This window comes from Rhodamnia argentea, chromosome 11, assembly GCF_020921035.1.
Source record: "Rhodamnia argentea isolate NSW1041297 chromosome 11, ASM2092103v1, whole genome shotgun sequence".
Classification (NCBI taxonomy): domain Eukaryota; kingdom Viridiplantae; phylum Streptophyta; class Magnoliopsida; order Myrtales; family Myrtaceae; genus Rhodamnia; species Rhodamnia argentea.
The window spans coordinates 13,392,888-13,410,735 of NC_063160.1; the positions used below are offsets into that span (position 1 = coordinate 13,392,888).

At 40.3% G+C, this 17,848-nt stretch overlaps 2 protein-coding genes across 2 annotated transcripts in view; both read right to left on the reverse strand.

The window, feature by feature from the left end:
* Positions 1-17,848, reverse strand: part of LOC115736252 (transmembrane protein 53-B) — a 391,123-nt gene that overhangs the window by 201,689 nt on the left and 171,586 nt on the right. The gene's annotated exons all lie outside the window — the stretch shown is intronic.
* LOC115736250 (probable ubiquitin-conjugating enzyme E2 16) lies at positions 12,414-16,394 on the reverse strand. Its single transcript, XM_030667850.2, has 6 exons — positions 16,191-16,394; positions 15,900-16,003; positions 15,665-15,767; positions 15,438-15,501; positions 13,081-13,169; positions 12,414-12,820 (listed from the first exon to the last, which is right to left on the reverse strand). Exons 1-6 carry the CDS (start codon positions 16,218-16,220, stop codon positions 12,725-12,727), a joined length of 486 nt encoding a protein of 161 aa, XP_030523710.1. The 5' UTR covers positions 16,221-16,394; the 3' UTR covers positions 12,414-12,724.

Sequence of the window (17,848 nt, forward strand, 5' to 3'; positions counted from 1 at the left end):
GTGCGTAGTTTTATGTTATATGTTCGATGTTCGCGTTATCGTTAAAGTTCAAGATAATACACCTATTGGATGCAAACATCATAATTGCGTGGACATTAAGACAAGATAAGATCTTTCGTCGCTTGAGATGACGAAGATGGCCCGTCTCAATTGTGGAATGCCCCATATCAATGGGATGCCCTAGGGAGAGTTTCGAAATGCCACCAGTAGTGGGCGATGCCTTGCTTGAGCCAAGAGGACCCCGAGTCGGGAGTTTTGAGATGCGACGAAGTGCGATGCCCGATTGATGGCAGAGGGACTTGTTGCTGAGAAGATGATAATGCAATAAAAAGTTCATGCATGTGTGCTCATATTTATGCATTCACATAGTCGTAGTCTACGATATATTCTACGTATATATAGTAAACAGTTGGTACTGCATTTGCTATTGATCTATTATCGACTTAGCTTTGTGAGTAATGCAACCGGTTAGACGTCGAACTATTTTCTTATCCTAGAGCTAGCCACTTTACTTACTGAAGGTTGTCTCACCTTATTATTTTTTCATATTTGTAAATATGGGTTCTTCTGAAGCCCCACTCTTTGGCACACCAATCAATATTGAAATGACCTTTGTGGATATATTTAACATGGATGAGGAAACACTCTACCGATGATACAATTCCATTGTGTGGGTGAAAGTGGGGTTGGCAAAACGTATCTCATATCGCTTTTCAGCATGGTATCTAATCGTCAATGAAGTCGAACTCGGACCCCTCTTGAGTTATAATGGTCCGACGAGACCTAGTAGCAGAAGCGCCAGCCATAGTTAAATAACATGCCACGGAGGTTCCCCCTTAAAGATGAGCATACCCCGACATAAGAAGCAAGCTCGTGCTACTAAACCTTAAAATTATAATGAGCTTTAAGAGCGAGCTCAAATGATAGAAAGAGACATGACGAAACGGCTGTCGGTAGTAGCAGCAGCTCATCAAGGGCCACCCTTTCACTGTGACGATCGTTCTAATAAGAGGATGGAGAAATGGCCCTTCGTTCCAAGTAAGAAAAGTCGAGCACCGAGAGTTAACCAAAGTGATGCCTATCTTTTCTGCGAAAAGCTACATGATAACGCACCATGCCTAGCTCGGACAGAAGCATGCTTCGGGTGTGGCCGGGAAGGCCACATGATCCGAGATTGTCCACAACAGCAGAGAATGGGAATGCCCCAGTAGACAACAACAGCGCAACAAGGAGCCACACAAGAAGGAAACTTCCAATGCCCGCCTGTTCAAGGAAGAGTTTATGCGATCACGCAAAATGAGGCAAAGAACTCCAAGACCATTATAACAGGTACAGTCTATATAAATGGTAATGATGCATGTGCGTTGTTTGACGCGAGGGCCACACATTCGTTTGTGTTCGAGCATTTCGTACGATTAAAGCGATTAGAACCCGAGTTGCTTGAGATTCCCCTCTGCGTTTCTACGCCATTGAAAAATAAGATTAGATGTAAGGGGTGTAGGATAATCATAAAATGGCAAGAAAACAAGGTAGACCTTATAGTACTAACTATATACGATTTTGATATTATCCTTAGGATGGATTGGCTCGGTAAGTAAAGAGTCAATATGAATTGCTATAGGAAAGTGATCCAATTCTGTCCACTCGATTACCCTAGTTATGAGTTTGTAGGGAATTGCGGAGAAGCCTCAATACCTCTAATTTCTGCCATTGAAGTGGTCCGGCTCCTTAGCAAGGGCTGTCGAGGGTACTTGGCGACAATAGAGGATAAGTCTAAAGAAGAGCCAAGAATGGAAGACATTCCGGTAGTACAGGAATTTCCAGATGTCTTTTCAAAGGAATTACTAGGATTGCCACCGTAACGGGAGATAGAGTTTGTTATTGAATTAGCCCTGGAACACAACCCATTTCAAAGACTCCCTATAGGACGACTCCAACAAAACTTAAGGAGCTAAAGGTTCAGCTATAGGAGTTACTTGACAAAGGATTCATCCATCTTAGTGCATTACCTTGAGGTGCATGGGTTCTATTTGTAAAGAAGAAGGATGGGATGATGCACCTCTGTATCGACTATAAACAGTTAAATCGGGTTACCATCAAGAACAAGTACCCATTGCCTAGAATCGATAACCTATTTGATCAACTGCAAGGAGCATCAGTATTTTCCAATATAGACATGAGGTTGGAGTATCACCGGTTGAGAGTCAAGATTAAGGATATTCCAAATACTGCTTTTAGGATGCGATACGGTCATTATAAATTTACGGTGATGCCGTTTAGTTTAACAAATGCACTTGCCGTTTTATGGATTTAATGAATAGCGTGTTTAAGCCATTCCTAGATCGGTTCGTCATAGTATTTATTGACGATATTGTGGTGTACTTGTGGAGCCCGGATGAGAATGAACAACACTTGAAACTAGTACTTCAAATGCTCCTGGAACATAAATTATGCGCCGAGTTTAGCAAATGCAATTTCTGGCTAACTCGCTTGGTATTCCTAGGCTACGTAGTGACGGGAGAGTGTATATCGGTGGATCCAGTTAAGGTAGAGGCGGTACTCAAGCGGCCAAGGCCAACCACGGTCATGGACGACCGTTGTTTTCTTGGTTTGGCCAGTTACTACCAAAGATTCGTGGAACGATTTGCCAGCATTGCCGCACCTCTAACTCGATTAACAAGAAAGGAGGTTAAGTTCAAATGGATAGAGGAATGTGAGCGAAGCTTTCAAGAACTCAAGCAGAAGCTAACCTCCGCCCCGGTCCTAACAATTCCATCCGAATCGGGAGGTTTTGTAATTTAGAGCAATGCCTCCCATAAGAGACTTGGTTGCGTATTGATGCTACATGGAAAAGTTGTAGCTTATGCATCAAGACAACTAAAGCCATATGAATTGAACTATCCAGTTCACGACTTGGAACTTGCCGCGATTGTTTTCGCTTTGAAAATAGAGAGGCATTACTTGTGCGGAAAAAAGTTTGGAATTTGTACCGATCATCAGAACCTGAAGTATTTATTTTCTCGTAAAGAATTAAATATACGGCAAAGACGATGGATGGAATTACTTAAAGATTACGATTGTAACATATTGTACCATCCTAATAAAGCAAACAAGGTCGCAAATGCACTAAGCCGAAAATCCACTATCGCTCATCTAATGGTTAAAAAGTGGGTTTTACTCGAAGAAGCTCGAGAATTAGCAATCAGATTAGAAGAAAGGCATCCTTCAAGTTTGTTAGCTACCTTGCAAATTGAACTAGAATTGTTGCAGAAAGTTAAGGCTTTATAGCAAACGGACCCGGAGTACGTGAAGATCCGGGATGAAGTTGTGAACAGGAAGAGACCTCATTTTCAAATATTTGATGAGGGAACATTAAGGTTCCATGGATGACCGTGCATACCCAACGATAAAAAAAAGTCAAGGAAGAAATCTTATTAGAAGTACATAAGTAATTATAGTGTGCATCCGGGTGGTACGAAAATGTATCATGATCTTCGTCAACATTATTGGTGAAATGGCATGAAAACATGTATTGCCAAACACATCGCTAAATGCTTAACTTGCTAGCAAATCAAAGCACAGCATTGCAAGCCTAAAGGATTATTGAAACCACTGAAAATTCCGGAATGAAAATGGGAACATATCACAATGGATTTTATCTTACGCCTACCAAGGAGTCGGAGGGGAAATGATTCCATCTGGGTTATAGTCGACGGACTAACAAAGTCTTCCCACTTCCTAGTGATAAGAAAAGACTCTTCACTAGAAAAATATGCAGAGCTATATGTCAAGCAAATTGTCCGTTTGCACAGAATCCTAGTGACGATTACCTCTGATCGAGATCCCAAATTTATTGCTACCTTTTGGAGAAGCCTTCAAACAACATTGGGCACCAAACTCAAGGATAGTACAGCGTACCATCCACAAACAGATGATCAAACAGAAAGGACCATTCAAACAATAGAAGATATGCTACGGGCATGCTCAATTGATTTCAAGGACAGTTGAGACGAGCATTTACATATCGCCGAGTTCGCTCATAATAACAATTTTCAATATAGTATTGACATAGCTCCATTTGAGGCGTTATACTAAAGAGCCTGTAGAACTCTAGTTTAGAATGAAGACGGAGAAAGAAAACCCACCGGCCCGTAGTTAGTTCAGTATACAATAGAAGTTGTACAAGTGAATAGGGATCGATCGCGAGCCGCTCAAAGTAGCCGTAAAAGTTATGCGGACAACGACGAAAACCTTTAGAGTTCCAAGTGGGTGATCACGTTTTCCTCAACGGTTCACCAATGAGAAGTGCATTGCGTTTTTGGAAAAAAGAAAAACTAAGTCCCAGGTTAGTAGGACCATTTGAGATCCTAGAAAGAATTGGGGATTTGGCCTATCGATTAGCATTACCGCCGAAGCTTGCCCATGCTCATGATGTTTTTCATGTGTCGATGCTAAGGAAATATGAACCCGATCCCGCGCACGTATTGGATTTTGAGACAATTGAGAGAGATGAGAAAATGTCATATGTCGAAAAGCCGATCCGAATTGATGATCGAAAGGAGTACATTATACGAAGTAGAACCATTCCAGTAGTTAAGGTCATTTGGCAACACCACGGCACAAAAGGAACGACATGGGAAAATGAAGACGTAAGGAGGCGTCAATATCCCTATTTATTCCAATAATCATGTCGGTTTATAAATTTCGAGAACGAAATTTTATAACAAGGGGAGAGTTGTAACGCCTGAAAATTTATCCTATGTAATCTAGCTATAAAGTTTTTAAATTAGAAAATAAAACAATGAATAGGTTGAAAAAAATTCAACTCTAAAATTTATATGATATAAGCCGATTTCGGGAACCAACCCAAAGCGGACTCGGCGTCCAATGATACCGGCGGCCCCGACGACCACAACGGTTGTGTCGGTCAATATGGTAACACTGTTGGCCAAGCTCGCGGCAGCAACGACGGCAAGGATTCCACCGAACGATAGAAAATTAATGAAAATACAAGTTAACCAAGCTTAGAATTTTACAAAGCTTGTACCCCACGGTTGTACCCCACTGACACTAGTGTCCAGGGTAAGTAGAAATATTAGAAATTCAAAGATTTCTCTAGAATTAGAATCTTAATGTCATCATGACTAAATATTCAAACCATCCAAGTAATCTACTCCTATTGGACCACATAAACTAGTCTTTATCTGCATAAGACAAAACTCATAATGAATAAACCGACACTGTTTTTATTGCACTACTTGGGTCCAAATTATCTTATAAAATCTAAGGGTAATCATGTGTAACCTAGGATGGGCAATGAAGGGGACGCATGGAAGCATCTCCACCAAGTCTTTTGGGGCAATTATAACTCTAGAAAACTAGGTTGTTATCCTTCATAAGTAGACCAACACCCAAAGACTTAGTATTGGATCACCTAAGCCTAACATTATGTATATAGGACAAATCTCATCATGAAGGAACAAATGAGCTCTTTCTATTAGATCACCTAAGTCTAAGATATCTTAGAGAATCTAAGGCTATCATGATATTATCATAACTTCATTAATAAAGAGGCCACAGGGATGGATAACAACCAATTATCTTGACGTAATCATTAAACCTACAAATCTATGATGCAAACTCTTGCATTTAGACCAATATTTAACGATTTTGTATTGGGCCACTTAGCTTATAATCATAAGGAGGAATGGTTTCCAAAGACTCTTAAAATGACTCACTAACCCAAAAATCCGGCACCTTACACGCCCTCTCTCTCTCTCTCTCTCTCTCTCTCTCTCTCTCTCTCTCTCTCTCTCTCTCAGCTGCTCATTGTCACTGTCCACATCTAAGGTTGGTCCCGTCTCATTTCTCGAGGTAAGTAGAGTCTCTAGCTCTAGGCAAAGGCGATGGGTTCGGTGCTCGCGTCCGTTTATGCGTGTAGAGGTTGTTAGAGCAAAAATATATAATAGTTTATGCATAACCTAGATTTGTTTATGAAGGAAAAATCTTGCTAGGTTTAGACGAGCATACATACTAAGACAAGCATCTCTATAGTTTTATGTAGCTGCATTCTTATTAAGATGTATTTGTTTGCGAAAGTTATGTACGTGTATGGTTTTATGTTATATGTTCAATATTCATGTTATCGCTAAAGTTCAAGATAATACACCTATAGCATGTGAATATCATGATTGCGTGGACACTAAGAAAAGATAAAATCCTTTGTCGCTCAATGTAACACCCCTACTTCAAGTACTACCCAGAGAGCCGTGACGCTCAGGCCGTCACGTCTAATCATTTTTTCTAGATAAGCATTTGTTCTCAAGTAGCAGAAGAATTCAATTATGAATCAAGTGGAATTGGCAAGCTAATATGCAAGAGACATACACAAACTATCATTCCATCTTCGATATATATAAACATAAGTTCATCTGATTACATTAGCCAGTTAGATTAATATTCATATGGAGATGATAACCTGGGGATCACCTACGTCACCTAGCCCCAACTATATACAATCTCACATCTCCTACTCGATCACACGTCAAAATGCCGCAACTCCAGCTCCAAGTTCGTGGCCTTCCAAAATACCATTTGGCCACTCCGATCCCCGGCTAGGCTACCACCGTAGCCGACCCTCCACCGGCTGCCCCGCCATCCTTATCATCATCGGCACCATCTCCCCCGTCAAACAAGTTATGGGGAATGGAACCCTCGTGCTATCCATCAATCACCAAGAAGACGGACAAGAATCGATACACCACCGAGGCCATGCCGACTCCGACATCGACAGTAAGGGTGGCGATGACGCAGGTGAATGAGATCCCATGCTCGTTGGGGATCTCGAAATCTTGGGTCTCGATCTCAAGCTTTATGGGAAGCTCGTAGGAATCGGAATGGAGCTCATACCTATCAATCTATAACAACATTTACTACAAGTGTAAGTTATTTTAGTGAGTAAATTCAATCACTCTAATGCTCTCTCGATTCGTCATATCACTTGAGACCACAATTAGCTTAGCAATATGTTCATCTTTACAATTTGAGTCCACAAATAGCATTACAATCATATTATATACGCAATTATCACATGAATAAATGCTAATTTTCCACTTGCACCACTTACCACCATCGTTCTCGAGTCAATTTTCGACTCGTAACCTTAGTACTTTTTCCGGCTTTACCGTCGATGCTCATGGCAACTCCTCGCCATGAGTTTCTCACTCTGAGGTTTCACGTTATTACCATGCGGTCCACATGGTGCCACCTACCAGAGCATCCCGTCTCCCTCGGGAATCAATCACATTCTTTTCGTGGCCTCACTCATACCGCAACTTCAGTCACCATGTGCAGATGTCATGGAAAGGATACTAATGCAGTGATATGATTCTTGCAAGGCAGCCCAACTTCACAACCGGCATAATAAGGAAACATCACAATATAACATGCACATCTCGTTTGTTTATTCATTCTTTGATGGTCGCTGCACAACCAGTGTACCTATGTTTAATTGTATCCATAGGTGTTCAAATATTCAGAAACCACACCTCCAACTACTAGTTACATGTAACTCAATTTCCTCTCAATAAGACCATATGGAATCAACTAAGATTAACGATAACAACATTCTATCCTCACATACTTTAGGAGTCCTTGGCTACTCAGTTCTTCGTCGCCAATTCTACAATACATTATTTAGTTGATAATCCTTTTGCAACTAACGACAATTTTTAGAATTAGATAACAACAATATTCACAGTAACAAAAGTATATTATCCTTAGGCTAGCACTACCCCCACGCGAAGTTGTTGCCAACACTACCCCTATGTCCTAAGTTCAATCCACAACTGACGGCCTAGCCAAAGTCATCACCAACTTCTCTATCATCAAGAGGAATTTTTCAAACTCGAATCCATGCCTAACAACACAAATATGACTACTCCCTTTATTAAACTATCGACGCTGAGTACTATATACAAATAATCACTCCTCACGGCCCTCAAGTTGCCGTTCATCCCATACCCCACAGATTGAGCTCAAGATTTCATTCTTTCCTCACCAATTCAAATCACCTAACCATGGCTGAACATATCAAGAAACGGGTAAGGGTGAGAGAGAGAAAATTAGACTCGCTTGAGTTGTAGATGGCAACGAAACGTGACTCGGTCTCCGGCAAGAATTCAGCAATCAATGGCGGCACAGAGAGGTTCCACTTCCTAAGCCTCACTAAAAGCTTCTTGAGGGGCATGCCAAGAAAAATGGAGTTTTGGAGGGGCTTTCTCTCCCTTTTGTTGCCGACGGATTACACGAGGAAGAGCTGAAGGGAGGGTTTCATTTTCCTAAGCTCATCATGAGTTGACTTTACTTAGTAGAGGAAGTTACTTGCCAAGTGTGATGTCCGCTATCACCTCCACATCTCTACTCACGACACCTCCTTCTCTTCTAATTTGCGCACAACCCCCCGCCACCTTAATTTGCCGCCCCTAGTCTCCTATTTCTATGTGAATTTCAACTTTTAAATGTCAACCTTATGATATATTCGGCTAATACCACTTCCTAGGGATTTTAATGTGAAACAATCCCCCCTCTATCCCCTTACTTGCGTTCGCGTTACCCAAACGTGGGGCCTTAAGTACAATGTAGATGGAATTTCTAAGGTAGATGTTCTCACTAAATTGATCGTCCAATAAGATATGGCGTCACACATTTTCCAATCGACTTCACCTTGTATCACTTATTGCGAATACCTTTCGCAATATATCTAAAATGACCTTCATATAGGAAAATGAACTTTCAACCTCACTATATAGGGTTTTCATAACAATGTCAAATAATAGGTCCCAAAAGTACATTTATAGGAAATGGTGTATCTATATCAAATTACAACCCACTATAGTAGTAATCAAGCTTTATAGTCAAAATAGTCTTAACTTAGTGAGCTGGTTCTCAAGATGCTATACTCAAGATAATGGAGATGCCCCGTCTTAGTTGCGGGATGCTCCCACGTCAATGGGATGCCCCGGGGTGAGTTTCGGGATGCTACCAGTAGTGAGCGATGCCTTGATTGAGCCAAGAGGACCCCGAGCCAGGAGTTTCGGGATGCTACGGAGTGCGATGCCTAGTTGATGCCGGAGGAACCGATTGATGTCAGAACGATGATGATGCTATAAAAAGTTCATGCATGCGTACTCATATTTATGCATTTTCGTAGTCGTAGTCTACGTATATATAGTAAACAGTTGGTGTTGCATTTGCTATTGATCCGTTATCGACTTGGCTTTGTGAGTAATGGGACTGGTTAAACGTCGAACTATTTTCTTATCTTACAATTAGTGACTTTACTTAGCGAGCGTTGTCTCACCCCATTATTTTTTCAAATTTGTAATAGGTATGGATTCTTCTAAAGGCCCACTCTTTGGCACACCAATCAATATTGAAATGACCTCTGTGGAAGTATTTGACGTGGACAAGAAAGCACTCTACCGACAATACGATTCCATTGTGTGGGTAAAAGTGGGGTTGGCAGAGCTTATCCCATTTCACTTTTCAGCATGGTATCTGATCGTCGGTGGAGCCGAACTCGGGCCCCTCCCGAGTCACAATGGTCCAACCGGACCTAGTACTGGAGGCGCCAGCCACGGTTAAATAACATGCCATGGAGGGGCAACCAATTTTGGGAGATTGTCGTCGATAGCGGCGCTAGGTTCCCCAGTCTTTTGATATAGCAGATAGTATGTGAAAATAGTGTAATGATAGTTGGACGAAGCCCTAAAGGGCTATGTAAAATATTTTGATGCATAGTAAAGAAAAGTTATGTCTTCCGTGTACTTAGAAGTTCTTGTAGTTGTCTATACGCTTTTGCATGTTGCTAATGAAATGGAAAAGAGAAAGACGAGGATTGAACCCGAAGACAATGCGTTGTGGGGCGTCACGGCCTTTGTTGTTTTGGTATCCTCATTTTTTTTAAATAAGAATCTGAGGTGGACCTTATTTTAAATAAGAACCTGAAGTATTCAAATTATTTTTAAAAAGGGCTTGATCGAAAGTCATTTTCGTCCTTTACTTTTTTGAATTTTTTTCTTTTTTCCAATTCTTTTCTCTCTTTTTTGCCTTTTCTTTTCATTTTTTGTTTTTTTCCCTTCCCTCCCCAGGCCATCGCCGAAGTCCGATGAAGGACACCTTGCCCGGGCCGGCATTAGGCTACCTCACCCGCCCGGGCGAGGGTTGCCCTCGCCGACGTTGGTTGAGGGCAAAGGTAAGCCTCGCCTAGCCTCGCCAACTCAAGCAAGGGCTTCGCTAGGCCGATGCCGACGTCGGACCGGGCGAGGGTAGCTTGCTGCCGGCCCAAGCAATGGCTTGGGGAGGAGAGGGGATGGGAGAAAAAAGAAAAGAAAATGCAAAAAAAGGAAAAAAAAATGAAAGGAACTAGCAAAGAGAAAAAGAAAAAAAGGAAAAATACTCAAAAAGTAAATGATGAAAATGTCTTTCGACCATACCCTTTTTTGAAACAATTTGAGCACTACATGCCCTTATTTGAGAAAATAAGGGCACTTCCAACCCTTAATCAAAATCTTCCCTAAATTATTTGCGCGCACAATCATGACCGAAAACCCCATGGACAAATTAGTTGTTTTGAATGAAATTAAGGATTAATGTGGTAGTTTGTGCATTTCTAGATTTAGAAAACTTTTTTGTAAAACAATCGTTCATAAAAGTAAATAAAAATTATTTTAAGCGATAAAAATAATTATCTTTAAAACAATATTTTTCTTATCATTCATTTAAATTTGCTTATTTATATTTCCATCCATTTAAATTGAATTGACTCTTGACACATTTTCTTCTACTAGTCAAAGATTCAAGAGCATCAATTATTATAGTTTTTCTTAAATAATCTCAAAACTAATTCGATCAATTAACCTAACAAATTATGGGAATATCGACTAGTAACTTTCCCACAAATCAAATCGGGTCAAACTTGGTTATCCCGACCAACCAATGAATTGGAGAACTAGCTTAAGTTGTTGTATGGAAATTGATGGCAGTCGTTTTTGTGGGCTCTCTAACTCGATTACGTTTCGACCAAAAAATAAAAATAAAAAAACTCGATTACGAACTCATAGCACGACGTTTCTTTTTGATTCCTACGTTATTAGTATAACGCAAGACTCACAAATCTGAACTTAAGATGTTCGTGTTTGTTGCGACCGCTAAAAAAAAGGCATAACAACATTGTTTAATGCCGTGAAAAGAATCAAAAAATGTCTTTATTTGAATCATGACTTAATGCAAAACATAGCTCCCTAAAATTATAGTACATGTCAATTGTTGTGATTCAAGATGATTTGTAATCGATTTTCGGCCTAGTAACTCAAATTTATCACTGCAAGATATATGATTCATTACCCTAGCATACACGATTACACAACTGAACCTTTTCCAAAATTCTCAGCTCCATTTGTTTTGCAAAAAATAAATGATTTGAAAAACATTTTCCTTAAAAATGATCATTCATATCATTTATAAAAATAAGCGATAAAAATATTTAAATAAAAATTGAATGAAAATATTTTTATCGGGCAATTATTTCCAGCAATACAAGAGATTATTTTAAAAAATTTACTTTTCAAATCACTCATTTTCTAAGAAAGTCTTGCCCCTTTCATCTATCTGAAAGTGGAATTATTCTGCTGATCTGGTTCTTCCTTTCCTCATGGGTGCTCGGGCTCGACACACAAGGACAAGCACTCTACATTTGAGCACTACATTACCCTCAACCCCACCATACATACTTTCTGATCATGATCCGTCGCCTCGCCTCGACGAGCTTGATGAGCTACAACACCGTTCTAAGTAAATTCTAACCCAACTCATTCCCTACAAATGGCAAGGTGGGGCAATCTACTCTGACCGACTTGCTGGGCCCTGAGCAGTCGACATTAAGAATGGCACGATTTTACCAGTACAAACACCTGTTCTGTTGTCTTGTTGGCCTTGCAGTTGGCATTTGAGAGTGGAGACTCGGACTAACTTGATTGCCATAATCAAGCTTCAGCTGTACCGATCTTGAAACACAGCGCTCATTTCGGCACAATTGAAAGTAAAAACCGCTCGAGTTATCAGTGGGCATGAGTTTAAATAGCACATCAAGTTCGCTCGATCATATTTCACGCGACAAAGATAGCTAGAGGAAGCGACCGTGCCTGAATTAAGAAAGCACGGCCTTGGTATTACAAGCTCAAACTCAAGCTATGATCATGTGATGGGGTCGCAGCAAAGGTTTATAAAATCAGAATGACAAGAAATGGAGATAACATTAAGCTACAGGAGAATATAATTGGCAATTTAGACCAGGCACACAATGCACTGCAAAGGGTTGTATCGGTTAAACCCAAAGAAAGCATCCCAGCATCTTTAAAGAAGCTATAATTCATTCATATCACCGGTTCAAATGGGTGCATGGAAACTGCACCAACCATTCCTTCGGAGAATTGCAAAGACCTCAGTTTGTTCTGCACACAGTTAAGCAAGAAATCTTCCTCTTCCTTTACAAAATGCCAGACATTGCCACTTTACAGGAGGGTTATTAAAGCATTTGACCCAATCACCAGTTTTTTCCCAGGATTCTCTCTTTTCTTTTCTTTTTTTCCCCTTTCAATTTCTTTTGAAGAGATGCCTTCTACCCTAGTACTTTAGCAATTACTAGAGGAAGATACCTTCATTTTTATACTTTATCATCATGAAACCACCACCTGGTCTCTTTAGGAGACCTCCCATTCCGACAGTTCTTCACATAACGGTCATTATCTTCCGGGCGTTGCTGCGAAGGATGTCGACACTGTTAGATCAAATTAAGAACAAAATGGAAGAACTACTCCCTCCAAACTAACAATAGGGGGACACAAATAATTTAACTTATGACTAGTTTGAACTTCACCATGCAACCAAAAGTACAGTCTAATCAAGATAAATTTAAGTAACTTAGTATGGGAACAATTGGTGATCATACTCAGTGCTCCAGTGAGAACACAAACAAACATTAGGCAACTGCAGTAGAACTCAAAAGATATAAAGACAAACCTTAACAGTCGAGCTAGAAAGCATGGACAGAATGCTGATGCAGACGGAACTGACAGTCATAGCGGGCGACCAAGAATCGTACAATATGTCTAGCAATAATAAAACAGAGATACGTATCATTCCTACTGTCAATGTAGCAAAAGCCAAGTCAAATAGACATTGAGATTCACTTTAGGCACATGATAACCATGATCAACATGGAAATGAGAAGCAAAACGATGATCTACTAAATGCTAATATCTAATGTATCTAAAAAAATCCAAATAAATAGCTTTGTGCGTGCGTGCGTGCGTGCGTGCGTGCTGTGCGTGAGAGAGAGAGAGAGAGAGAGAGTGGTGTACAGGGAGAGGGAGAGGGAGAGGAAGAGGGGGAGGGAGAGCCTCAGCACCTGTTCTACACAACTTGACAAATTATACAAATTTCAAATTGTATAATTTTTTTCTAATCAAAACTCCATCACTTGGAAGAATTTATCATTTTGCCTTTCATGGCATTTTGGCAAAGCACGTGGTGTTCCGTTGTGTTTATTATCTACTTAGGACTAACATCCAAATAACAAACAGAAACCATCTCTAACCATGTGTGGCAAGACTATCTTTCATAAACAAGAATCTTTTTGCAGATATGAATTGTAGGAAAAGGATTTAAAGGGCAGGCCAGTCTAATGGTTCACTTTCATGATCTGTCTATATAAGTAGCAGATCACTGAAAGGATAGACCTATAACATATAATGACATCACCTTTCTGAAGTTGCAGTGGCAAAGCCACTTAGATAACTGACTCATTTGAGAGCTTCAAGATAAATTGAGACCATAGTATCAACTAAGTTAATGTTAAAATATGGCATGAGGATAAGATAAGCAGATATATCACCCACGATTAATAAAGAAACACCAAAGACAAGTATCAAAGTTACTTAAAGAAATAGTTTGGTTAAATAGCTATGGATCCAACACATTGGCTACAATGACCTCATCCTGAGTAGAGAGAGACAATAGACAACATCGGTGTTTTAAAAAATTACGCCGAAGAAGCATACTAGCTTTGATTAATTGAAAGTGAAGTACTTTGTCAAATAGATATGATGCTCATTTCAACAAGGTGCAGTACATGCTCATTGATTGATACACAGAAGAAGCCCTTCCAGCGAAATTAACATCACTTTTCAGGTAAGACTTTGGATCGAAGCTGGTATTATCCGTACCTATATAACTTATTTACAAATCAAACCTCATGCTGAACTTAAAGATGTGTTAATGTTAAAGATACTAGTGCTCTGAACCTACTTCGCATCCGGAGATGAAACTTGCCCAAAAAAATTGCTCTAGTGATACATTCTGGTGCGGATGAGATTTTGGAAAATGTTTCATTCACTAATCCCAGAAGGCTAGACTAGTGTTGGCAGAATTTATCTACAGCAATTACTTTAAAGAAAGGCAAGCCTATTAATATGAATAGGAAAGAGAAACTTCTCTAGAGGGATGTTTCACTATGAGAGCTGTTGCACATATGATTCTATATGCAAGCTCACTACATTAAAGGAAAGCATCAATTGCAAGCTTTGTTAGTGGAGCTGATTGTCAAATGTAGACTCAGAAGACGCTTATGAAAGACAGTTCAGTATCAAATTTGGTAAATAGAAAGTGCAACTGGACCCAAAAAAAAAATAAAAATACAAAGTGCAACTTCTAGAGTTCCCACAACGACGACTTCTCGGAAGATATGATTCTCCAAACAGAAAATCAATTACAAGCAATTTCAAACCATGAGAAAGAACATTGAGAGCCAAAGTCACAGACATGGAGTTGGAAACCAGCAGAAACACATTGGTAAGCTGAAGCCAAAGACACAAGCAAGCAGGAGGGACTCTAGTTATAGCGGAACTCATGGCATGTTGCGAGGAAGCTATTAATAGTTTACACCACCACAAAAGGAGAACTTAGATAATTTAGCCTTATAAAGTTGCCAATAGACAGAGAGGCGTCACAAAATTACTATTTAAGACTCCGATGATAATGTACTTCTTGAGGTAGCCTGAGATAAAATCATCTCCTTTGGGTTGAACAAAGTTTTTCATGCACCTGATTCTCGCAGAAGATAAAGACAATACAAGCTTCTAATATCCACTCTCCAATGCCACAGTTTGGAGCTACCAAGTAAAGCATAGATGCATTTCCCAAGAAAAGATGCACGATGTCTTCAAACCTTCAATACTAACCACACAGGACATATTATCATCTCAAGAATATAATCAACTTCTACTACAAAGCAACCAAAGTAAAAACAGCGAAAGCAAAGGAGCAAAAAAAAGAAAATGATTCCCAGATACAACTTCAAAGCAATCCGCCTAAATTACCTAAACAAATATGGCCGTTGCTGTATATATGAGGATGAAGTGGAGCCGGAGGCAGAAAAATGACCTGTCAGCGGCAAACCCATGTTGAACAAAGAATCAGGATCATATTTAAACCCTAACCACAAACTCAAATGACAAAATCCACACCCGCAAAAGCCAACACCATATATAAGAAGTACGTCGACAGAACAACGATGCGAGAAAGACATCAGCTTTAATGAAATTACCTGGGGGGCTTCCATGGGGTAATGCTCAGGGAAGTCCACCTGAAGCTGGTAAGTCTCGTTAGCGTACAGAGTTCCTGGAGCTCCATTCACTTCAATAACCCACCTAAATTTCCCCCAACCATCACAGAAGGAAAACAAAAAAATCATACTTCCCACGACCAACAACCCTTTTCAGCAAAAAATAATAATAATAAATCGAAAATTGTTGGGAACCCTAAGGAGAAATTAGCGGTACCTCTGGAGATTGTCGGTGACTTTGTGCTTGAATCCCACCGGAGGATTGACCTGCCACTCCACCAGCTCCTTCTGGAGGCGGTTCGAAGCAATCTTACTCAGAGCCTGAAGCGATTGGGACAAAAAATTACAAAAAGATGAAAGGAAATTGATCATTTTCCAATCTTCCCAGAAACGACGGGACAATCAAACGAACGAAAATGTCCAAAAAACCATTCAGCAGCGTCAGTGAGCGCGCGTTGCTGGAGGAAAATCAGAGAGATAGACAGAGGCGGAGAGGCGGCGAAGAGACCTTGCGAGAGGTGGCGGAGGAGCTGGTCATAGTTGTTCGCCCTGCAATTGGCGGAGAGTTTTAGAGAGAGAGAGAGAGAGAGAGAGAGAGTGATGGATTGATGGCGTTGACGAAAAGAGAGAGAAAGGGCGAGAGAGGAGCTCGCGGGAGTTTATGACCCACCAGCACCACCACCACCACATCTCCCCCCTTTTTACTTCTCTCTCTCTCTCTCTCTCTCTCTCTAAACTTCGAATTGTGTAAATGGGGAAAATGAAAATGGTTACAACTCTTACAAGGATTGATCATGTCGGAACTATAGGTTGTATGAGCAGCACATTTTCTAATGAAACCATTTTAGAAAGTGCCTCGAGAAAATTCGCCGTGCCATGTATCGGTCAGGCTCCTCGCGGATGAAAAAGAGATTATTTTTATTCGCAGAATCTCTTCTCGATCCGTCTGTTTAAATAGTTCTAATTTGACTAAACCGTAGCATGTTTGGAGTACTTGTCCGTGCCCATATCACTTGAGGGGAAAGGCGGCACTCGGCCGGACCTGGCGTTGCTTCGTTTTCGATGCCTCGCTCTCCTGCTTCCTTTCTATTTTACTTCCTCATGAGTATTTTGAGCCTATGTTACGAACGCATAACCCGACCTCATTTCGTAAAACTAATACGCGCATTGAAATCGGCGGTTAGCTATCAGAGTCTGTTGTAAAGTAGCTTTAATATTAAAATTGATTTCCTTTGTTGCAAAGTTTTTGTTCGGTGTTCTGTCATGTTGCACGGTTTCCATTCGGTGTTACGCAACAAAACCGACAGGTACGGTAGATCGCGATAACGTATGATACGATTAAAAGAAACGTCATTTCCCCGTAATAACCTCTGAATTTATGAGTTATCGGTACCTCTTTTTCCAGCATTGCTTTGTACCGCCACAAAAAAAATTACTATAAGTTTACATTTCTTGAGACTATAATGCAAAGATTAAAAACAACTCAAGAAGAAGAACAAGAAAAACAACAAAAGAGTATCCTATCAACCAAATCAGCTCCTTGATTTCTTGCCCTTTTAGGAGATGAGGAGAGGAGATGTAACTATCTCCTCGTGAGCTGAGTTGGATTGAACTCAAGACTTCCTCTTTTCAATGTGTAGCAGAGGCAAATCACTAATCATAAATCAATGTCGTAGTTGGCCGAGTTTATTTCGTTGGCAACTTTTCCCCCTTTTGGATGCACTTTGAATTAGTAGTTGCTTTCATGCATAAAAGCACCTAACTTTGGCTCCCATAGGGTACAAAAAAATGGACGATTCATTTGCTCCTCGGAAGGACAAGAAGAAGAGTACATGCGAGTACCGCGAGTCGTCCATTTTCGATCCGCGAGTCCTCACGAGATTTGAGTCACCGAGGATTGGAGGACACTTAGGGCTTACTTGATAATAATCTTGTTCTCGAGAACAATTTCTGAGTAGAAATGGGTTTTTCTAATTCTGTTCTCAAGAACAGAAAATTAGGTTTTTCTTTTTCTTTTTGTTTCCGTTCCAAATCCGTTCCTTGGTCACCGATCTGTTCTTGGAAACAAAAAAATTAAGTAACGTTACCAAATAGATTTCTGTTCTTTTTCTATTCTCGGGAACAAAAGAACGGGAATAAAAATAAAATAAAAAAGCAGGAGCGAAC

Excerpts from the sequence above, each read along its gene's own strand:
- LOC115736250 (XM_030667850.2), bottom strand. The coding sequence starts at position 16,220 with ATGACCAGCTCCTCCGCCACCTCTCGCAAG. Across the intron at positions 15,502-15,664 it reads ACCCCATGGAAGCCCCCCAG|GTCATTTTTCTGCCTCCGGC; the intron begins GTAATTTCATTA and ends TGCCGCTGACAG. Across the intron at positions 12,821-13,080 it reads TTTCTAGCTCGACTGTTAAG|CAACGCCCGGAAGATAATGA; the intron begins GTTTGTCTTTAT and ends CATCCTTCGCAG.